Below are 24,723 nucleotides of genomic sequence, written 5' to 3'. Positions count from 1 at the left end.
TAGAGTAGTCTACACTGCAAGTCATTACTGTTCCTCTTCTCAATATTTTCTCAAATCAGTTTCTCTCCATCTTTAAACACTTCAGGCTTCTACGTTAAGACCTTCATCTGTACTGCTTCAGCCTGCATAGTCTCTAGATTCCATCTCTGCTTTAGGCTCGTATATGTGAATTCTTTAGGCCCTCGCTTAAATATTGCTTACTCAGGGGTGACCTTCTGTATACTCTGTACACCAAGTCAGGTTCCTTTATGACATGGCACATCTGTAAGTGAATTAAATGTGTAATTGAGTATCCTCCCTATTGTAGCTCACACTGTTTTGTGTCCTTCCCTTTTTTTGATTAGTGTCCAAGATGAACAGTAGTTCTGTAAGGGTAGAGACTAAGTCTGGGTTTGTCTGATTCTAGGAGTGGGCCTAAATATAGCTGTTCAGTAAGTAATTTGTAGAGCTATTGACCAAGGGTAAAATGAATATAGAAGGGGGGAGGAGAGAGAAAAAATAGATATTGGGATGTTTAAAAGTAGCTATTGTACAATTAAAAGTGTAATAGCCTTGTACTTTTGTATTGAACCTGCAACAGCTCTTACCCTGGCATTGTGTTTGAGTACTGTTGACCCTTGAACAACATGATTTTGAACCACACAAGTCTGTTTATGTGTGGACTTCTTTCAATTAATACAGCACAGTACTGTAAATGTATTTCCTCTTCCTTACAGTTTTCTTAATATTTTTTTCTCTGTCCTTCTTTGTAGTAAGAATGCAGATTATAATACATATAACGTATGAAATAGGTGTCATTAGCAAGACTGCCGGTCAACCGTAGGCTGTTAGTAGTTGTAGCTGAGTTTTGGGGGAGTCAAAAGTTATATATAGATTTTTGACTGTGCAGAGGTGGGGAGGGGTCAGCCCCCCTAACCTCCATATTGCTCAAAGGTCAATTGTACTTCGGTTTTTTTCAGAGAAGCACTAAGAAAAAAATAGGGAAAAATATTCAGGATCTTCTCCACTATTAAAGCTCCTTTTTACAGGTAGTTCTCATGTGTTGGGAAAATCGTCTGTATGATGCCATGATCTATGTCTACAACAGAGGCATGAATGAATTTATTAGTCCAATGGAGGTAAGATACATCCTAACTTGGACACATATTTAATATTGTCTATTAATGGCTTTTTCCTATTCTCCATTTGCTTTGAATTGTTTTCATCCAGTTGTTTAATTTCTTGTAGATTTATTATTAGACTTGCATTTTAGTTAATTTGGAACTTAGGTAGCCTTTAATTTAATTTCATACCTTATGCCATTGCTTGCTTTTTTATCTGCATAAGTAGTTGTTTAATCCCAAGGAACAAATAGATAAAATTAAAAGTAATGCTTCCCTATTAGCGTTTGTTTGTTTTTTATTTTAAATTTAAGATTTTTGATATATAGTAGGTTTTCCAAAAGGTATAAGAAATTTATTTATATACTTATTACGTGTAGTAAATGTACTATTGAGTACTGTGTACTCTTGTTAGATACATTGTGCTGGGGGAAGGTCCTGATAACGATGGGAGATATTATTTGTTAATTGCTGATTGGTTGCTTTTCCCTGTTTAGCATTTACAGCATGCATTATAATTTATTCTTCTTACACTCTCCCTACCACTAAAAAGGATTTGGGCTTATTTTAAAAGGAACCAAATGCCATATATCCATCTTGTTATTTGCCTTAAATTGAGGGCAGAATTGTAAATCATGGATTGTGGATATGTGTAATACCCTGTCAGCCCATTGTTTTAGTGACTAATTACCTGGCTCTAATGAGAAGCATCATTAGAAGAATGATGCAGAAGGCATCCAAGCAACTTTTTTTTTTTCTTTTTTGCATATTTAATGGCCATCCAAAACTAGCTTCAGTATTATTAAGTCAGCAGTTTTCTTGTGAAATTTTAGCCTTCCTTAAACACACTTGGTAGGTGAGTTACCACTCTAATTCAAAACTCCTCCAGTTTTGGTTGTACTTCTCTTTTCTTGGTCAGTTTCCAGAATGAGTGCCACAGCCCTCTTCCTCTGGTTTTGACCCTGATTGTGTGTCTAGTGAGTGAGTATTCTGTACACTTGAGCACTTCTCAGCTGCTTCCCTACCAAAGTCTAGTACTTTCCTGGGAAGAGGTACAGGCTTTCCCTGCACGCAAAAAAGTTTTGTCTCACTACTAAACCACAGTTAGGTAGAATTAATGCAGTTTCTGTGGGATGCCCCCACCTGTTGGTCCACTGAGAGAAAAGTCCCAAGAAATTCCCAGAGAATCTGGGGAGTGCCCTGAGAGGGTCCCGATATGGACCAGCAAATGTGAGGTATCCCAATTGTGGGGGTCTCCTGATCAGATGGAGGATCCACCAAATGTGACAAGCTCTGCTTGGATGGGGGCTGGTAGTGGTGGTGGTGAAAGACTTCACCCAAGGCAGAACAAAAGGGTTAAAATTTTATTAATACACTGCAAGGGAGTGGCGGGCAGGACTGCAAGGAGAGACTGACGAGGTGGTGGTAAGGGGCCACAGTTTTAGGGTAGAGTGAGGGGGTATGGAGAATATGAAATTTTCTCTTTTTTGGTAATGTTAGTGATTGTGACTGTAATTGGTCAGTTAGGGCCTGTGGCTGTAAGTGAGGTGACCTGCTTAACGAGCCTGTTTGCATTGCCTGTTTGCATTCAGCTCTGTAGTAGCTGTGGGGCCTCTTACCTCGATCAGGTTTCCATTGCTCAAGCCTAAAAGCAGCCTCTACAATTTCTAGTTTGTCTCAACATTATCCTTAGAAACAGATGCTGATTCAATACATTCTAAGGTGATAAAAATGATTGCTGGGTTTTTGTTATTACTGCTTTTTAAGTTTTAGTTTTGTGTGTGTGTTTCATTCCTCAAAGTCTGGTTTGCATTTATACCTATATATACATCTCAGATGGACTGCTGGGCTATTAAGGTTGACTTGTTTTGTGTTAAGTTTTCAAGTTTAATGGTTTTCAAAAAGAGCTTGGTATTTGTTATTAAATAGTCATTTGGAGAGTTTAGCAGTGGGAGGTTAGGTGTACTCTGTGATTCCTCTTGTATAATTTTCTGCCCACAAGGAAATCACTTGTCAGAGTTTAAAGTTTAGTTATTTTCATACTTAAAGAGGTCTAAATCAAAGGTGTCCTGCCTTTGAGATTTTCTAGGTTTTCTAGAATGACAGTGTCATCATGTTTGAGATGACTACCACAGTCTCTGAAATCTTTCCATTGTTCTAGCTTTGGCTCCTTCTAAGGTAAAGGTATAGCCTTGTTTTGGGAGGGACAACTTTACTTCTAGCAATTTAGGCCCAGAGTGGTAGGGGAGGACTGCAAATTAACTGACAAAAGACAGAATAACAGGAGAAAAGGTTTATTCACTGCTGTACTAGGAACACATAGTAAAGAGTGCTTTATTGAGATAGCCAGAACTAAAGGTTTATATACTAGTTTAACAAAATGTTGGGTAGTGAGGAGGGAGGGATTTAGGGCTTCCCTGGGAAAGAAAAGATGGATTAGTTTTTTTTGGCTTTTTGATGCTAATGAACAGTTCAGTTTGCCCTTCCTAGTGCTAAGGGTATGTCCTCTCCCAAACAGGTAACTCCCTTTGAGGAAGGCCCATGTAGTTTTTTGTCATGAATCTTCTTGTGCTTTCAGAGGCTGTGCTTAAATTTACATGTTTCCTTTTGTGTCTACTGTTGTTCAGATGTTTTCAGTTTAAAGTAATCTTTGGTAGGCTATTAATCCCTTCACTTTGTTACTTTTTTTTTTAAACACAAAACATTTTGAACAACCTAAGTTTATTTTATATCAGAAATTATAATCTCAACAAAGACCTTCATCTAGCTGGTATTTATTAAATAGTTTCTTTGAGGAATATGGCAATTCCCAGTGATCCTTTGATAATAGTTCATGGCCACATTAAAAGTTTGTTTTTTGTTTTTTGTTTTACATTAAAAGTTTTTATATTTAATCTCAGTAGCAAATACCTTAGTCAGGGAAAGGTGATTAATAGCATAAGATTCTTGATTATGTTTTTGAAAATATAATTCCTTCTTAAAAATGATGGTGATTGTTTTCTTTTTAATTTAATGCAGAAACTTTTCAGAGTCATTGCTCCTCCTCTGAATGCAGGAAGGACACTAACAGGTATTAATTTTCTAAGTCTTAATTTTTTCCTCCTTTTTGTATTTTGAGATATTTAAATTTCATAAAATTAACCAATTTTATTTGTATAGTATGAATTTTGATAATTGTATATAATCATATAACCGCCACTATAATCAAACTAAAAAGGAGCTAAAGTTGCTTCACACTAAAGTTTGTCCCTGCCCCTTTGTACTTGAGTTTCCCCTCCAGGCTGACAACCAGGCAATCACTGCGCTACTTTCCATCTCTATATGTCATGTAAATGGACTTATACAGTAGGTAATCTTTGGTGTTTTATTTCTTTCACTTAGCGTAATGCTTTTGAGATGCGTCCATGTTGTTGCATAATCTAATATTTTGTTCCCTTTTACTTCTGAGGGGTATTTCTTAGGTTGAATGTACTGTCAATTGTTTATTCACCAGATGATGAACATTTGAGTTGCTTCCAGTTTGGAGCTATTCTAAGTAATGCTGCTGCAACATTTGTGAACAAGTTTTGTTTCTTTTTTTTTTTTTTTAAGATTTTATTTATTTATTCATGAGAGACACAGAAAGAGAGGCAGAGACACAAGTGGAGGGAAGAGAAGCAGGTTTCTTGCAAGGAGCCTGATGCGGGACTCTATCCCGGGAATCCAGAATCAACCCCTGAGCAAAAGACAGATGCTCAACTCCTGAGCCACCCAGGTGTCCCACAAGTTTTGTTTCTATTAAACTTTTGCTTAGGAGGAAATTATAGAGTCACATGCAGTTGTAAGAAATGACACATGAGATCGGGTATATTCTTTACCTAGTTTCCCCCAATGATAACATCTCACAAAACTAAAGCACAATATCACAATTGGATATTCACATTGATAAAGTCAAGATTCAAAACAGTTTTATTACGACAGGTATCCTTTATATTGCCTTTATCAATGGATAGATTATATGGTAAATATGTTCTGCCTTCTAAGGTATTGATACTTGGTTTTTCAAAATGAGGTAACATTTTGCATTTTTATCAGCAATATATGAGAGTTCTGGTTGCTCCATATCCTTGCAAGCACTTGGTACTGTTGGACTATAAATCTTTGAAATATTTCAACCATTTTAGTGGGTGTATAATGGTATCTCATTGTGATTTTAGTTTTTGTTTTTACAATGGTCAGTGATGTTGAACATCTTTGCATGTGCTCTTGCCCATACACACACACACCACACACCACACACGTGTATTTTTTTAATCGATTAAATCTTTTTTTTAAAAAGATTTTATTTTTTATTTATTCATGAGAGACACAGAGCAAGAGAGAGGCAGAGACACAGGCAGAGGGAGAAGCAGGCTCCATGCAGGGAGCCCAATGTGGGACTCAATCCCGGGTCTCCAGGATCATGCCCCGGGCTGCAGGCGGTGCTAAACAGCTGCACCACCAGGGCTGCCCTAATCGATTAAATCTTTAGCACTTTTTTGAGGTTAGGGAGGAGGCATCCTGGACTTCATATTAGTGGGTTGTAAAAGTTCCAAGTGAATGAATCCCCACCAGAGCCGGTGAATTCTTTATTAGTCTGGGTACAAACCTTTTCTCAAGATATGTTTTGCAGACTTTTCTGCCAGTCTGTTGCTTAGCTTTTTGTTTTCTTAACCATGTTTTTCATAGAACAACAGTTTTTAATCTTCATTAAGTTCATTTTATTCATTTTTTCTTTTGTAGTTTTAGATTTGGTGTTTAAGAAATTTTTGTCCGATTCAATGTCATAAAGCTTTCCTCCTACATATTTTTTTCTGTAAATTTAATGTCCTAGCACTTATTTTTAGGTGTGTAATCCATTTTGAGTTAATTTGCCTATGTGATGCAAGGTAAAGTTAAGGATTTTTTTTTCCTCATTAAGCTATCAGTTCCTTTACCATTTTTTGAAAAGATACCTTGTTTCCATTGAATTACCCTGACACTTTTTTTGTTAAAAATACTGACAAAAATTGATTTTTGTCAAAAATAAATTGAGCATATGAGTTTCTTTCTGTGCTCTTTGTTAACGTTCCATTGATCAATATCTGTGTACTTGCACCAGTGATATACTGTCTTGACTATTGTAGCTTTATACTAAGTCTTGAAATCAGATACTTAAATCTTCCAACTTTTTCTTTCTCAAAATTGTGACTAATCTAGGTCCTTTGTCTTTACATATAAACATTAAAATCGACTCATTGGTTTCTTTTAAAAAACATTAGAATTTTGTGTGAAAGTGCATTGACTAGATTAATTTGGGAGAGATTGCCACCCTAACAGTGTTTAGTCTTCTAATGTATGAATATAATATGTTTCTCCATTTATTTTGGTCTTTTAAAGTCAGTTTGGTTTCCCCAATTTCTGCAAAAAAGCTCCTGAGATTTTTATAAGGATGCTTTGAATCTATAGATCAGTTTGGGGATTATTGCTGTCTTAACATCATTAAGTCTTCCAATCCATGAACATAGGACAAACCCCACATTTATTTAGGTCTTATTTAATTTCTTTCAAAATGTTTTGCAGTTTTTCATTTATAAATCATATATCTCTTTTGTTAAATCTATTCCTATTTTACTAATTTTGGTGCTACTATAAATGGAATTGGTTTTTTAATTTCTACTTTTGGAATGTTCTTTTTGAGTGTATGGAAATGAAATTGATTTTGTATATTGATCTTGTATCCTACATCTTTGCTACATTTTGCTAAATAAAATTCATTTATTCTGATTTTTTAAATGTATTCTGTAGAATTTTCTATATATGTAAGATCATGTTATGTGTAAATAGAGATAGTTTTATTTCTTCTTTCTAATTTAAATGCCTTCTATTTCTTTTTTTCCCCCCTCAATTGGCCTGGCTAGAACCTCCAGTACAATGTTGAATGGAATGACAAGAGTGGTCATCCTTATCTTTTTCCTGATCTAAGGGGGAAAACATTCAATCTTTATGTTTATGATCTTTATTAAATATTATGTAAACTGGGTTTTTCAAACTTATCAGTTTGAAGAAGTTTCCTTCTATTCCTAGTTGTTGAGTGTTTTTAATATGAAAGAATTAGATTTTATCAAATGTTTTTTTCTGCATATATTAAGATAATCTTGTGGGGTTTGTCCTTTACATGATCTATAAGATTTGGTTGATTTTTATATGTTAAGCCAATCTTACATTGTTGGGATAAATTCCCCTTGGTCTTGGTGTATTCATCTTTTATAGATGCTGCTGGATTCAGTTTGCTATTTTTTTTTTTTTGAGGTTTTTTGTGTCTGTATTTATAAAGGATATTCTTTAGTTTTATATTCTTTTTATGTCTTTTTCCTGGTATCAAGTATATTTGATATCTTGGTATACTTGCATCATGGAATGGGTTGGGAAGTGTTCTCTCTTGTGATCTTTGGAAGAGCTTATGAGGGATTGGTATTCTTAAATGTTTGGTAGAATTCAGGGGTGTCTGGGTAGCTTAGTCAGTTGGGCATCTAACTCTGAGTTTTGGTTCAGGTCGTAATCTCAGAGTTATAGGATGGAGCCCCAGGTTGGGCTTCATGCTCAGTGGGGTCTACTGGAAATTCTCTCTCTTCTCCCTTTCTCTCAGCCCCTCACCCCACTCATGCTCTCTCTCTCTCTCTCTCTCTCCCTCCCCACCCCTCTCTAAAAATAAATCTTTGGGGATCCCTGGGTGGCGCAGCGGTTTGGCGCCTGCCTTTGGCCAGGGCATGATCCTGGAGACCCGGGATCGAATCCCATGTCGGGCTCCCGGTGCATGGAGCCTGCTTCTCCCTCTGCCTGTGTCTCTGCCTCTCTCTCTCTCTCTCTCTCTCTCTCTCTCTCTCTGTGACTATCATAAATAAGTAAAAATAAAAAAATAAAAAATAAAAATAAATCTTTTTAGGGTGCCTGGGTTGCACAGTTGGTTAAGTGTCTGACTCTTGGTTTCAGCTCAGGTTGTGATCTTAGTGTAATGGGATTGAACCCTGGGTGAGCATCCTTGCTCAGCATGGAGTCTGCTTGTGTTTCTCTCTCCCTCTGCTCCCTACCCCTCTTTCATGCACTCTCTAAAATAAATAAATCTTCAAAAAAAAGTGTTTGGTAGAATTCATTAGTGAAGACATGTGAGCCTGGGATATTCTCGGTTGGAAGTTTTAAGTTCAGTCTTTTTGCTTGTTGTAGTCTATTCAGATTATCTATTTCATTTTGAGTCAGTGTTTGCAGTTTGTGTGTTTCTAGGAATTTATCCATTTCATCTGTGTTATCTAATTTGTTGGCATATAGTGCTTAAGGCATTCTTTTGTAATTCCTTTTATTTTTATAAGGTCAGTAGTGATATCTCTTCTTTTATTACTGATTTGAGTAATTTGAGCCTTCTCTCTTCTTGGTCTGTCTAACTAAAGGTTTGTCAATTTTGTTGGTCTCCAGAGAACCAATTTTGATTTTACTGATATTTTTTATTTCCCTTTCACCTTTCATTTATTTTAGCATTAATCTTTAATATTTACTTCCTTTATCTTACTAATTGGGTTTGATTTGCCCTTTCCTTTTTTTTTTTTTTTTTGTTTTTTTTTTGTCTTAGCTTTTTGGAATTTTTTTTTTTAATTTTTATTTATTTATGATAGTCACACAGAGAGAGAGAGAGAGGCAGAGACACAGAGGGAGAAGCAGGCTCCAAGCACCGGGAGCCCAACGTGGGATTCAATCCTGGGTCTCCAGGATCGTGCCCTGGGCCAAAGGCAGGCGCTAAACCGCTGCGCCACCCAGGGATCCCTTGTTTTAGCTTTTTGAAGTAGAATTTTAGGTTATTGATTTGAAATCTTTCTTTTTTAAAATAGGTGTGTTTTATCTGTAAATATTCTTCTTAGTAATGTATTAGCTGCATTCCATAAATTTTGGTATGTTGTGTTTTTATTTTCCTTCATCTCAAAGTAATTGTTAATTTTCCTTGTGATTTTTTTTAAGGATGTTAATTTCAGCATGTCTGTGATTTTCTCACATTTCCTTCTGATACTGATTTCTCATCTTATTTCATTGTGCCATAGAACATACTTTGTATGATTTCTATTGTTTTAAATTCATTGAGACTGACTTAATTTATTTATTATTTTGAGAGGGAGGGAGAGGGAGGAAGCTGGGGTAGGGGCAGAGGGAGAGAGAGAGAATCTCAAGCAGATTCCATGCTGAGCACAGAGCTGGATGTGGGGCTTGATCTGATGACTCGGAGATCAAGACCTGAGCTGAAATCAAGAGTTGGATGCTTAAGTAAACCATCCAGGCTCCCCAAGACTTACTTTATAGCCTAATGTAGGATCTGTTCTGGAGAATGTTCCATATGCACTTGAAAATAATGTGTTGAATATGTTTTGTTATTGAATGGAATATTCTATAGGTGTCTGTTAGGTCTAGTTGGCTTATAATTTTGTTTAAGATTTCTATTTACTATTCATCTTCTGCTAATTGATCTATCCATTATGGAAAGTAGATTAGTAAAGTCCCCAAGTATTACTGTTGAATTGTTTTTGTCTTACTTTAAGTCTTCAAGTTTGCTTCATCTTATTTTGGAACTTTCATTGCTTCAGCATGCAGCTTATAATTCTGCCTTAACCTTTACTTCCTGTGTATGCAGAGCCTCAGAGTCAGCCATGAGTAGATTAGGGCTTTTCCAGGTCTTTCCTCGATATGTCACAACCCTGTATGTGCACATGTCTTTCTAGAGTTGTGGAAATATGTTGGAACTTTTGAAAGCCCCCTGAAGACTCCCATTCTCCAGTTTCTCCTTTTAAGTTTTTTGTTGAGTTTGTTATTTCATTCTTTTAGTACAACCTCTGGCACCAGTAAAATTAAACAGTTGCACTGATTGTTTTTGAGAGATACCCGGGTGATGGGGGTGGAAGTGTTGATAGTGGTATTTGCACTGAGTAAGCTCTGAGTTGGGACAAAAAAAGACAAACCTTGAGAGTGGAGCTTTTAAGTGAGCTGCCAAATAGGTCACATAGTTGTGCTTCTCTGGGGATGAAGCTTTGGGGGAGCTCCAAGCCCATTTTGTCCCCTCAGGTGGTCACTAGTTTGCTGCTTTGTACCAGGCTGTTGGTTTTCAGAGCTATAGTAAAGTTGGGGAAAGGAGGATAGGACTAAGTAACATTAAAATGCCATAAAGCTCACAGAAATGAAGAATACCTTTGATGGTGTGGGTCATTAATAGACTGGACATAGCTGAGGAAAGAACTTCTCAGCTTGAGGACATAACAAAGTTCAAAAATGAAAAGCCAAGAGAAAGACTGAAAAAAAGCAGAACAGAACATCTAAGTATTCTGTGGAAACTGTGGAACAACTACAAAAGGTGTAACATACACATAATGGGAATATCAGAGGGAAAAGGAAGAAAGAAACAAAGGCAGTATTTGAAGCAATAATAACTGAGGATTTTCCCAAATTAATGTCAGACACCAGACCACAAGCCAGGAAGTTCGGAGAACACCAAGCAGGATAAACGGCAAAAACCAAAAACAAAACTCACAAAAAACCCACACCTTAAATGCAGAAAAGATTCTTTTTCTTTTTAAGATTTTATTTATTTATTTATTCATGAGAGAGAGAGAGAGGTAGAGGTAGAGATACAGGCAGAGGGAGAACCAGGGTCCATGCAGGGAGCCTGACGTGGGACTCTATCCCGGGTCCCCAGGATCAGGCCCCAGGCTGAAGGCTGAGCTAAACTGCTGACCCACCTGGGCTGCCTTAAACTGCAGAAAAGACAAAGATTCTGAAAGAGGGCAGAGGGTAAAAGAGCCTTACCTGTCAGGGAGCAAAAATGAGAATTACATTCAACTTCTTAGAAACCATGCAAGAAAGAAGAGAGTAAAGTAAATATTTAAAGTGTTGGGAACAAATATTTAAAGTGTTTAGAGAAGGGGATCCCTGGGTGGCGCAGCGGTTTGGCGCCTGCCTTTGGCCCAGGGCGCGATCCTGGAGACCCGGGATCGAATCCCACATCGGGCTCCCGGTGCATGGAGCCTGCTTCTCCCTCTGCCTGTGTCTCTGCCTCTCTCTCTCTCTCTCTCACTGTGTGCCTATCATAAATAAATAAAAAAATTAAAAAAAAATAAATAAATAAATATGCTAAAAAAAAAATAAATAAATAAAGTGTTTAGAGAAAAAAAACCCCATCAACATATAATTTTGTACCCTGTAAGATTATCCTTTGAAAGTGAAGGAAAAATAGGCTTTATTAGACACCAACATGCAGGAAATTTGTTGCCAATAAACCTGTCTTGCAAGAAATGTTAAAAAAAAAAAAAAAAAAAGTTCTTTAGAGAGAAAGAAAATAATATAGGTAAGAAATTCAGATCCAGGGCAGCCCCGGTGGCTCAGTGGTTTAGCGCCGCCTTCAGCCCAGGGTGTGATCCTGGGGACCCAGGATCGAGTCCCATGTCAGGTTCCCTGCATGGAGCCTGCTTCTCCCTCTGCCTGTGTCTCTGTCTCTCTCTCTGTGTGTCTCTCATGAATAAATAAATCTTAAAAAAAAAAAATTCAGATCTAAGAAAGAACATCATAGAAATTAGTAAGTGAAGGTAAAACAAAAAATTTTACTTTTCTTATAATTTTTTCCCCAAAGAATTGTAAAATTTACTGTATAAGTATTGTAGCTTTTCAGAATGACATCATTGCCACTAATTATTATTGATACATGGCAGACGATTTCCTGAGGCCTGTGGATTGGTATCCAAATAGAAACTTATGCAGCACATGGGTGCTATTCCTAGCCAGAGTTTACATGAGTTTAACTTGAACAGAGCTTGGGAAACAGAACTGTAAAGGATAGCAGTTCCAGCGCCAAGAACACAACATAAAAGTGACACCACTATAGAATCAGGCAGGCAAATGAGGATACATGTCCTGGGCTCCTATGCTATAGCAGAATTTAAAGTGCAGTTTCCAAAAAAAGAAAAACACAAAACAAGACAAAACCCCTTTTTCTGCCTTATCAATGGGATATTTTATGGATCTGGAAGCTTTGTGTTGCATGTATAAAAAAGTTTCTGAAATTCAATTCACAGAGGAGACAAGGACAGGGAATAAACTCGGTTCTTGCCCTCTCCTGGTGTGTTCACTAGACATAGGGGCCAGAGCGGAGGAGTTTTATCTCTTTGCAAAAAAAAAATACAATAATAACTGACTCGGGGGTGGAGGTGGGGGCATAAATGGATGGCTGTTAGTGCCCCTTGCTAAGCTGGTCTACAGAGACCTGGGCTGTGAGGGAAATGATCATTCTAAGTAAAATATGAGACAAAGGAGAAATCTCAAGAAATTTGTTTTTAACTAAATGAAAATAACTTATAATTTGCGAGATGCAGCAAAAGCAGTGCTCTGTGGGAAATTTATACCATTGAATGCATCTATTAGAAAGGAAGAAAGACTTAAAATCTAAGCTTCTTGTTTAGGAATTTAGAAAAAGAAGAGCAAATTACGTCCAAAATGAGCAAAGAAAAGAAATAAACGTCAGAGCAGAAATCCATGAACTCAAGAGAAAATTGTTGACTTTTTTGAAAAGATCAGTAAAATTGGTTAGCCTGTAGCCATGCCAACAAAGAAAAAAACACACAAATTACTAATATTAGAAATGAAAGAAAAGATAGGTACAGATCCCATGGATATTAAAAGGATAAGAAAGGAATATCATGAATACTTCCATGTCCACAAATTTGATAACCCTCATGAAATAGACCAATTCTTTGAAGGATACAATTTGCCAAAACTTACACAAGATTAAGTTGACAATCTGCATAGGCCTACCTCTATTACAGAAATTGAATTGATAATTAATAACCTCCTCAAACAGAATGCCAGGCCCAGATGGGTTTCACTGGTATATTCTACCAAATATTTAAGGAAGAAATTATACCAATTTTCTTCAATCTCTTCTAAAAGCCAGAGCTAAGGGAATACTTCTAACTCATTCTGTGAGGCCACCATTACCCTAATACCCTAATAGCAAAATCAGACAAAGACGTTATAGAAAATAAAACTTGAGACAAGTATGTTTCATGAGCATAGATGTAGAAACCCTCAATAAAATATCACCAAATTGAATCCAAGAATGTATAAAAAGAATTATTCACTACAACTGAGTAAGATATACCCAGGTACAAGGCTGCTTTAGCATTTGAAAATTAATTAATGTGTTCCATTCCATCAATAAGCAAGAGATGAAAAATCTTATGATCATAGCAATAGTTGCAGAAAAAGCATTCGACAAAATCTGATACCCATTCATGGAAAACTCTGAATAACTTAGGAGTAGAGGAAAACTTTCTCAACTTGATAAAGAACAAAAATCCTAGAGGAGAACACAGGCAGCAACCTCTTTGACCTTGGCAGCAACTTCTTGCTAGACACATCTCCAAAGGCAAGGGAAACAAAGGCAAAAATGAACCACTGGGACTTCATCAAGATAAAAAACTTTTGCATAGCAAAGGAAATCGTTGACAAAACCAAAAGACAACTGGCAGATTGGGAGAAGATATTAGCAAATGACAGACATATCAGATAAAGAGATAGTATCCAAAATCTATAAAGAACTTATCAAACTCAAAACCCAAAGGACAAATAATCCAACCAAGAAATGGGCAGAAGACATGAACGGACATTTCTCCAAAGAAGACGTACAAACGGCCAACAGATGCTTGAAAAAATGCTTAACATCACTTGGCATCAAAACCACAGATCAAAACCACAATGAGAGACCACCTCACACCAGTCAGAATGACTAAAATTAACAAGTCAGGAAATGACAAATATTGACAAGGATGCAGAGAAAGGGGAACCCTCTTATACTATTGATGGGAATGCAAGCTGGTACAGCAACTCTGGAAAATAGTATAGAGGTTCCTCAAAAAGTTGAAAATAGAGCTGTCCTACAACCCAGCAATTACACTACTGGGTTTTTACCCTAAAGACACAGATGTAGTGATCTGAAGGGGCATCTGCACCCCAATGTTTATAACAGCAATGTCCATAATAGCCAAACTATGGAAAGAGCCCAGATGTCCATCAACAGATGAATGGATAAAGATGATGTGGTATATATACACACAATGGAATACTACTTAGCCATCAAAAATTGAAATCTTGCCATTTGTAAAGATATGGATAGAACTAACTAGAGGACATTATGCTAAGCAAAATAAGTCAATCAGACAAAGACAGTTATATGATCTCAGTCATTTGTGAATTTAAGAAACAAAACAGTCATGGGGAAGAGAGGAAAAAATAAAACAAGATGAAATCAGAGGGAAATAAGCCATAGAGACTCTTAATCATAGGACAGAAATAAAGGTTGCTGAAGGGGAGGGGATGAGGGGATGGTGTAATTGGGTGATATTAAGGAGGGCACATGATGTAATGAGCACTGGGTATTATATAAGACTGATGAATCACTGACCTCTGCCTCTGAAACCAGTAATACATTATATGTTCATTTATTGAGTTGAAATTTTAAAAAATGGGTTATCTGAATAGACATCTCATCAAAGAAGATACACAGAGGTCAAGTAAGCATATGAAAAGATGTTCAACATCATTAGGACATTAAAATTAAAACAACAGTGAAATACCACTACATGTCTATTGGAATGGCCAGAATCTGTAACACTGACAACACCCAAGTTCTGGCAATGATGTGCAGCAACAGGAATTCTCATTCACTGCTGGTGGGAATGCATAATGGTACAGCCACTGTGGAAGATAGTTTGGCAATTTCTAACAAAACTAAACATACTTATGCTGTATGATCCAGCAGTCATGCTTTCATATTTAAAAAACCTGCACACAGATATTTATAGCATCTCTCTTTATAATTGCCCGAACTAGGAAGCAACCAAGATGTACTTTGGTAGGTGAATGGATAAACTGTGGTACATACATACAAAGGAATATTATTTAGCTCTAAAAAGAAATGAAGTGTCAAGCCATGGAAAGACATGGGTGGAAACTTTAATGCATATCACTAATGAAAGAAGCCTATCTGAAAAGGGTACATATTGTCTGATTCCAATTATACGACATGCTGTAAAAGGCATAGCTATGGAGACAATAAAAGAATCAGTGTTTGCTAGAGGTTGGAGAGGGAGGCTGAGCATAGAGGACTTTAGAGAAGTGAAACTATTCTGTACAATAATGGTGCTCATCCATCAGCATACATTTGCCAAAACCCATAGAATGCACAACCTTAATAGTGAACTCTAATACAAATTGTGGACTTAATGTGATGATGTATCACTGTAGATTCACTGATGATAAAGAATGTACCATTCTGGAGCAGATGTTGATAGTGGAGGAGATTGTGTGGCAGGGGGGATAAGTGGGTATATGGGAAGTCTATATTTCCTCTCAGTTTTGCTCTGAACCTAGTGACACTTCTCAAAAAAATAAGGTTTATTAATTTTTAAAAGTTTGGAATTGAAGCAAAATGTAATTATTCATATAATTTCAAGCAGTTCAAGTTTATTTGCATTTAAAACAGATTTGGAGTATTTAGAAAGGATTATTGATTAAGAGATGTACACTTGCTTGCATTATGCCTATTCACATATCAAAAATAGAAACTTCAGCTTATTGCTACTAATCACAAATTCCTATAATTTGCACACTATAAGAATTACTGATCACTTTACCCACTCTTGAGACTCCTACTCTGTTCTATGTTGCCCTTAACCCCTTGGCCTAAAACTAATCTAAGTCTTTTAAACATTTGCGAACTGTGACCTTCTCAGCCCTAGAACACAATAAGTAGTAAGAGTCCATGTTGCAAATGAGAAGACATTATACTTATCCTTTTTTTTTTTTTTTTTTGAGAAGACATACTTATCCTTATTACTTAATTGGCCATGATCTTTAACTCATCAACTCATGGCCTGTTCTACACCTTCCCCTATTATTGGTTAAGCCAATAATACTTGGTTCTCTACTCTCAGTTGTATGTCTTCTGCTGTTCCCTTGTTTGACTTCTTGATTTTGTCTCTGTGAGAAGGATCTAATGAAAATTCTAAAATGAAGAATTAAAGTGGTCTCATCAAATTGTGTGTTATTTAGGAAGATATTTACCTTAATAGCCAAGCTTTATTTTGTTTGCAAATAAAGATTATATTTCCAAAAAGGTTTTGAGAGAATTGCTGAAGATAACTTTTTTCTATTTTAGATGAGCAAGTTGTTATGGGCAACAAGCTTCTCGTATATATTAGGTAAGAGATTTTTTAAAAAATTTATCTGTGTATATGCTCCTTCTATAATTACCCCCCTGTATCCTTAGAGGTACTGTCATCTCCTATCTTTGTAGTGCTTTTCGTGTTTCAGTTTTTGTATGTACAGTAATGGTTCTCAGCCATGGGTGATTTTGTCCTCTGTTGGTGAACCCCCAACCCTGTTGTTTGGCAATGTCCAGAGACATTTTTGTTTGTCACACTGGGGCTAGGGGAGAGATGCTGCTGCCATCTGTTGGGTGGTGGCCAGGAATGTTGCTGAGTCTCTTGCAGTACACAGGGTGGTCCACACAACAAAGAATTATCTCTGTCAAAATACCAATAAGGGCTGAGTTTGAGAAAGCCTGGTGGTAGAATATTTTACTACTGATGGCTCTGTGGAATATATGTTGTTTCTATTTTATATAAAAGGGCAAAAGATGTGTTTAGATCATGAAGTTAATGACAGAGGTTGTGAAATGTCTTATCTTGTTACTCCTTGCAGAGTCTGCAGTCTAAGAATTCTGTCCTGTAGAACTTTAGATGGATAACTGGCTGCCAGGCTCCAGACACACAGGCGACAATCTGCCAGACCATCATTTTAGCTCCTATCTAGTGTCAGAGTTCACTTTGAGACCTATTTCACACTTGTTATGTTGATTCTTTAGAAGAACATTGCAGCATCTAGCTAGTACTTTATCTGTTACTTTAAACTTCTTAGAATATGCGGTCCCTAATCCATTCAAAATTAATGACTAGTTCCAAAAAGTTTAAAATTGGTGCCCCTCCCATCACAAAATGTAGACATATTCAGAAGACGTCTTTATAGTTCAGCCTGCAAGCATAATCCATAAAGCATTAGCTGTAAGGAAGGTCTGATTTAGAGGTAAAACTGTACAGTTAAGTTCTCATCAGGTTTTCCTGTCTCTGAAGACTTGTAATATTGCAGACATTTTCCAGACATTTGTTAGCCTAGCTCATTCCCTGTCTGTAATCACTCTTCTTAGACCCACTAGTTTAAAGTCTCTAAGAACTTTACTTTTAACCAGTAAATCATAACATAACGTAATGGTGCCATTAGATTTTTTCTGGTGCTCAGTGTGAGACTTTCAGATAGTCTGTTCTCATTCCTTCTTGTCCGCCTAGTGCGGTCTGGGTTTTTCTTAGGAAAAATAAGAAGAAATGAAAGTGCTCACCCTGTCACAGGTTGTGTTATTTCAACACCATTCCTGTTGGCTACAGTTTCTGAACTGGCTCACATCTTGATCAGGTTTGAACTCGATCTGACAAAAGCTGAGCCTGGTTAAAAATCAAGTTAGTATCTTCGGTCTGAGAAACTGTGTATTACCTGGAAGTCAGCCCATTATAAGTCACCAAGTCTGTTCTGTTCTTTTCTTCTAGCTGTTGTCTTGCAGGCCGAGCCTATCCTCTTGGTGACATCCCTGAAGATCTTGTTCCCGTGGTTAAAAACCAGGTTGGTGCTATTTCCACAGCATCTTTACAATCTACACTTCTTGCTAAAATGCACAAAAGATGAACTGTAATTGAGGGTTACAGGTGAGAAGCTATCTGCTGTGGTGGGAGAGACCATACTCACCATCACTGCAGCCAGGAATTAGAGCTGAGACAGATTAGAGAAGTTATAACATGGTGACAAGTTAAACTAAATTGACATGCCTTTATTTTGTCCAACTGGGAATCGTTGCTTCAGCAAGATACTTTGTAAGGAGAGAAAATAATCAACTTCTCTTTCAACTTGCAGGTTTTTGAATTTCTGATTCGCCTGCATTCAGCAGAAGCTTCCCCCGAGGAAGAAATCTACCCCTATGTTCGAACTCTGCTACATTTTGACACAAGAGAATTTCTAAATGTTTTGGCACTGGTAAGAGATAATATGATTTTGAGGGGTTTTTAGAGGAACCAGGGTGATAAACATCCTTCTTTCTATTAAAAAAATCTATGCAGGTGCAATTTTTATGCCCTAAAAGTGAACAGTAATCATTTCAAAATGTTTAATTTTGTTGTGCCACCGATACTTCCTAATTCTTTATCTCCCTTCTTCCCCCCACTGCTTCCCTTCCTCCTTACATATTCCCTCACTGCCCCCGTGTCTCTCTGTCTCTAATACGTACTGATTTATCAAAAAGTTAAAGCAGTATTAGAAATGCAGTACATTTTTGGTTTCATAAGTTATATTAGTTGACATACTGAATATGGAAGAAGAATCTGAAGGACATGACAGTGGAAATCACTGGAGTTTAAATGGAATATGGAAGCTTCCTGCTGAAAAAGCATCCTTATTCATATTTAATTAAAGATGGATTCCGGTGAGCCAGGTTCTCTGTGAAAATGCCCCCAGGGGGATAATTATGTAACACATATCTTTACAATTAAATAGTATTGTAGTGTTTTTTAAAAAGCTTTTGATAACATGGATAGTGTTTATATTATAGTGTTTAGAGAAGCAGCAGATTCACAAATGCATAAAACACAGTTGTGAGATGGGCCAAATTTCTCTGCTGATCATATAGTACATTTACAAATTGAATAATATAATAAACTCTTAAACTTTAAAAAATGCCCATGAGAAGGGTAAGATTTCCAAATATATTATACTTTTAATTAGTTTATTTAAATATCTGACTTCAGAAGTGGTAATTTTAATTGTACAGGAAAAAGGAAAAAAAAAAACCTTAGAAGTGGAAGTCAGATCTAGTTGGTTTAAGAAACCTTAGACAACCTTAGAGAACATAAGGGTACTTGGTATCTGGCATGTAGGAAAAAAAAACAGTGAGGCAGAGAGTACAGAATGAGTGGTAGAGAGCAACAAAGAATTTTAAGTAATTTTTTTTTTAAGATTGTATTTATTTATTTATTCAAGAGAGACAGAGAGAGGCAGACACAGGAGAGGGAGAAGCAGGCTCCATGCAGGGAGCCCAATGTGGGACTCGATCCCAGAACTCCAGGATCACACCCCGAGCTGAAGACTGACGCCCAACCACTGATCCATCCAGGCATCCCTAATTTTCATTTTTTAAGGGCTCTAGTAACACTGAAGACCATTGGGATTTGTGCTGATACCTGAATTATGATATGAGGATTGATCATAAGGCTTCGGTACAATTTCATTTGCTTAATAAATAGTTGAGTACCTAGTTTATCACATGTACTGTACTACCTGGGAGTGTAACCTTGGCTTACAAAATACAAATCCTGCCTTTGTGGAGAAAGAGGATCGAGACTTTTAGATAAGTAATTACAGGGATCCCTGCGTGGCGCAGCGGTTTGGTGCCTGCCTTTGGCTCAGGGCGCGATCCTGGAGACCCAGGATCGAATCCCACGTCGGGCTCCCGGTGCATGGAGCCTGCTTCTCCCTCTGCCTGTGTCTCTGCTTCTCTCTCTCTCTCTCTCTCTCTCTGTGACTATCATAAATAAATAAAAATAAAAAAAAAAAAAGATAAGTAATTACAGCATAGTGTAGTACATGCTATTGGAGAAGTGCAGGATGCCATACCCTATACACACTTAAGAGAGGAATCTAATAGAAGGTTAAGAAAGGTTTCTTGTATGAAACGATGTCCATGTGAGTCTCAAAGGATGAGTAGAAGTTAGGTTAAGATTAGGGAAAAATAGGTAGAAGAACAAAAGTATGCTCAGGGAATTGGGAAAAAAGGAAATTAGTATGGCCACATCGTGAAGGATAAGGAAGCCTATAGTGAGAAACAAACCCAAAGAGGTAGATAAAGATTGAATTTTGTAATCCGTAGTGAGAATTTTGTAATCCATAGTGAATCCATATACACTAGAGCAATAGAGTGCCACTGAAACCTTTTAGGTAGAAGAATATAATGATTGGTAGTTTAGAAAAATTCCCTCTGACTACTGTATGAAAAAGGTTGAAATAAGACCACTTTGGAGGCAAGAAGATCTGTTAGCAAATTTCTATAGTAAATAGGTAGAAGATAAAGGTTACTTGAATTAGAGCAGTGACACCAGGGATAATGTGAAAGGATTTGAAAGATATTTTAGGAAACAAATTGGCCTAAACCTTAGGGCTTATTGCCCAGTTGGATGTGAAGAATAAGACAAATGGAAAGCATCAAAGATTCCTAGATTTCTGACTTGGCTAACTGGGTATACAGTGGTTTATTTATTCAGTAGGGAATCAGAGGAGAAACCAGTTTCTCAGGAGATGAGGGGTAGAGCAGGGTTCTGGTAAGGGGTGGGGGAGATACAGACATTAGTTCTCTTTTTGAACTTAATGAATTTGAAATGCCTTTCAAGACCTTGGGTTTGGGCAGCCCCGGTGGCCCAGCGGTTTGGCGCCACCTTCAGCCTGGGGCGTGATCCTGAAGACCCGGGATAGAGTCCCATGTCAGGTTCTCTGCATGGAGCCTGCTTCTCCCTTTGCCTGTGTCTCTGCCATTCTCTCTCTCTCTCTCTCTCTCTCTCTCTCTCATGAATAAATAAATAAAATCTTAAAAAAAAAAAAAAGACCTTGGGTTTTTCTTCTATGCTTGTATCAAGTGTTGGCTGCATGATACAGCTCTGTAAATACCAGAGCTGGAGAAATTGGTAAGACTTAGGATCCAAAATGCTGCATTCACCCTATTTTGCTATTATTGATTAATCATGTAACCTTCCTAATTCAGTTAATATGTCTTAATAAAAAACATTTTCAGGGAGACACAAGAATTTATGTGACAAATTTTTAAGTCACATCTTACCACCTTTTTTCATTTAGGAATGTTTTTTTCATTAAATTTAGCTTCCTTGAGGTATAATATATGCAAAATATAGTTCATCCATTTCAAGAGAAGAGTTTGACAAATGTATAGTCTTGTGACCTCTCCTACAGTCTAGCTATGGAACATTTCCATGATGCCAAAAGGTCACTTTTGCAGTTCTATGGTTAGTCCTACACCCTAGCCCCTGGGAATTACCAATTTGCTTTCTAACACTGAAATTTTGTCTTTTCCAGAATGTCATATGAATAGAATCATATGCTTTGTCATTTTTTGGAGCTTCTTTCACTTAAAATAATGCTTTCAAGATTTGTCAATGCTATTGCTTATATTGGTTGTTCTTTTTTTAAAGTTTTTATTTAAATTACAGTTAACATGTAGTGTAATATTAGTTTCAGGTGTATGCTATAGTGATTCAGCACTTCCATACAGCACTTGATGCTCTTTACAAACGTACTCCTTCATCCCCATCACCTGTTTCACCCATCCCCTGACCCACTTCTCTAGTAACTATTAGTCTGTTCTCTTTGGTTAAGAGACTTCTTGGTTTGCCTCTCTTTTTTTCCCTTTGCTTGTTTTTCTTAAATTCCACTTATGAGTGAAATATATGTATGTGTCATGATTGATTTGTGAATTTTGAACTAGCAACCCATGAATAAATCCACTTGATTGTGGTGAATGATTTTTTTTTTAATGTATTGTTAGATTTGGTTTGCTAGTATTCCACTGAGAAATTTTGCATCTGTGTTTCTCAGGGATGTTAATGGCCTATAGTTCTCTTTTTTTGTGGTGTCTTTGTCTGGTTTTGGTATCAGGGTAATGCTGGCCTTATAAAATTAATTTGGATATTTTTCTTCCTTTTCTATTTTTTGGAATAGTTTGAGAAGAATAGGTATTAATGCTTCTTTATAAGATTTTATTTGTTTATTCATGAGAGACACACAGAGAGAGAGGCAGAGACACAGGCAGATAGAGAAGCAGGCTCCATGCAGGGAGCCTGATGTGGGATTCGATCCCGGGACTCCAGGATCATGCCCTGGGCCAAAGGCAGGCACTAAACTGCTGAGCCACCCAGGGATCCCCTATTAACACTACTTTAAATGTTTATATATATATTAACTCTAATTTAGAATTTACCTGTGAAGCCATCTGGTCCTGGATTTTTGTTTTTTGGGAGTTGTTTAAATTATTGGGTAAGTTTCTTTTCTGGCTATTAGTCAATTCAAGTTTTCTCTTTCTGTTTGGGTAGTTTATATGTTTCTAGAATTTTATTAATTTCTTCTTGGTTGTCCATTTGTTGGCATATAGTTTTTCATAACATTCTCTTAAAATTGCTCTTCTGTGGTATTGGTTGTTATTTCCCTTCTCTCATTTGTGATTTTATTTATTTCTCTTTTTGATAAGTCTGGCTAGGGATTTATCAATTTTTTCAAAGAATTAACTCCTGGTTTCATTGATCTGTTTTATTGTTTTTTTAGTTTATCATTTATTTCTGCTCCAATCTTTATTATTTCCTTCCTTTTACTGTTTTGGATTTGTTTGTTGTTCTTTTTCTAGCTCCTCTAGTTATAAGGTTCAGTTGTTTGAGATTCTTCTTGCTTTTTGAGGGGACTGTATTACTGTATACTTCTCTCTTAAGACCACTTTTGTTGCATCCCAAAGGTTATACCATTGTGTTTTCACTTTCATTTGTGTCCATATATGTATTTTTAAAATTTCTTCTTTGATTTTTCTGGTTGACTCATTCATTGTTGAGTCACATGTTGTTTAACCTCCATGTATTTGTGGTCTTTCCAGATTTTTTCTTATGGTTGACTTCTGGTTTCATAACATTGTTTCAGGAAAGGTGCATGGTATGATTTCAGTCTTTTTGTATTTGTTGAAGCCTGTTTTGTTACCTAATATGTGATTTATTCTAGAGAATGTTCCATGTGCACTTAAAAAAGAATGTGTATTCTGTTTTAGACCATCTGGTGGAGTATGTCATTCAAAGCCATTGTTACCCTGTTGATTTTCTGTTAGATGATCTGTCCATTGATATAAGTGGGGGTGGTAAAGTGCTCTACTATTGTATTATTATCAATTAGTTCCTTTATTAGTAAATGTTTTATATTATATATTTGGATGCATCTTCAGTGCATAAACATTTACAGTTTATATTTTCAGTGCATAAACATTTACAATTTATATTTTCTTATTCTCTTAATTATTATATAGCACCCCTCTTTGTCTTGTGACAGTCTGTTTTAAAGTCTTGTTTGCTACACTAGCTTTCTTTTGACATCCATTTGTGTAATAAATATTTCTCCATCTCCTCACGTTCAATCTGAAAGTTTAGATCTTTAGATCTAAAATGAATCTCTTGTAGGCAGCATATAGATGGGTCTTGTTTTCTTATCCATTCTGTCACCCTGTGTCTTTTGATTGGAGCATTTAGTCCATTTACAATTAAAGTTATTATTGAAGATATGTGTTTATTGCCATTTTATTACTTATCTTATGGGTACTTTGGAAGATTTTCTCTGATCCTTGTCTCTTTCATGTTTTGCTGGTTTCCTTTAGTGCTGTATGTGGATTTCTTTCTCTTTATTCTTTGCATGTTTATTAGTGGGTTTTGTTTTGTTTTTTAAGATTTTATTTATTCATGAGAGACACAGAGAGAGGCAGAAACACAGGCAGAGGGAGAAGCAGGCTCCATATGGGGAGCCTGATCTGGGACTCGATCCTGGGACTCCAGGATCACACCCTGGGCTGAAGGCAGGCGCTAAACCACTGAGCCACTCAGGGATCCCCTATTAGTGGGTTTTGATATGTGCTTACCATTAGGTTTGTTTATAACCTTTTCTGCAAATTCCCATTCTTTTCTCCTCTCCACATGTTTTGGGTATATGTTATTATCTGGTATATCCTTTTTTGTGTGTGAGTTCATTGACGGAGTTTTACCAAAATACTAATTTTTGCTGCTTTGTGTTCCCTGCATTTATACTGTCACTTTTGTTGTCTCCTTTCCACTCAAAGAGTCCCCTGTAATATTTCTTGCTGGGCTGGTTTAGTGATCATGAACTCTTTCAGTTTTTCTCTAAGAAACTCTATTTCTCCTTCTATTCCAAATGGTAGCCTTGCTGGATAGAGTATTCTTGGCTGCAGATTTTTGCTATTCAGCATTTTGAGTGTATCATGCCATTCTCTTCTGGCTTGCCAAGGTTCTGTTGAAAAATCTCTTTCAACAGAAACCCTAGCCTTATGGGTTTTCCCTTGTAAATTAATGACTTCTTTTGTTGCTTTTAAGATTATTTTTCTATATCACTATATTTTGCAAATTTAATTGCAGTATTCTTTGGTTCTGGCCTGCTTTTGATGATTTTTTTTAAAAGATTTTTTTATTTATTCATGAGAGAGAGAGAGAGAGAGACACAAGCAGAGGGAGAAGCAGGCTTCCTGCAAGGAGCCTGATCGGGACTTGATCTCGGACCCTGGGATCATGCCCTGAGCCGAAGGCAGCTGCTCAACTGCTGAGCCACCCAGGCGTCCCAGGCTTTGATGATTTTGATGAGAGTTCTCTGTGACTCCTAGATCTCTGTATCTGTTCCCTTCCCCAGATTA

The 24,723-nt window shown here is 36.8% G+C and overlaps 1 protein-coding gene across 4 annotated transcripts in view; it reads left to right on the top strand.

Moving 5' to 3' along the window:
- The window catches only part of VPS8 (VPS8 subunit of CORVET complex), a 249,364-nt gene that overhangs the window by 94,612 nt on the left and 130,029 nt on the right, over nt 1-24,723 (top strand). For all 4 annotated transcript variants that reach the window (XM_041731695.1, XM_041731696.1, XM_041731694.1 and 1 more), the window contains 5 exons: nt 1,029-1,118; nt 4,119-4,170; nt 16,336-16,378; nt 17,777-17,849; nt 18,138-18,257. In XM_041731695.1, coding sequence (XP_041587629.1) covers nt 1,029-1,118; nt 4,119-4,170; nt 16,336-16,378; nt 17,777-17,849; nt 18,138-18,257 — 378 coding nt within the window. The remainder of the gene's footprint in view (nt 1-1,028; nt 1,119-4,118; nt 4,171-16,335; nt 16,379-17,776; nt 17,850-18,137; nt 18,258-24,723) is intronic.

Source organism: Vulpes lagopus, chromosome 17, assembly GCF_018345385.1.
Source record: "Vulpes lagopus strain Blue_001 chromosome 17, ASM1834538v1, whole genome shotgun sequence".
Taxonomy (NCBI): domain Eukaryota; kingdom Metazoa; phylum Chordata; class Mammalia; order Carnivora; family Canidae; genus Vulpes; species Vulpes lagopus.
The sequence above is the reverse complement of the archived record's forward strand: the minus strand, read 5'-3'. Positions and strand labels throughout refer to the sequence as shown.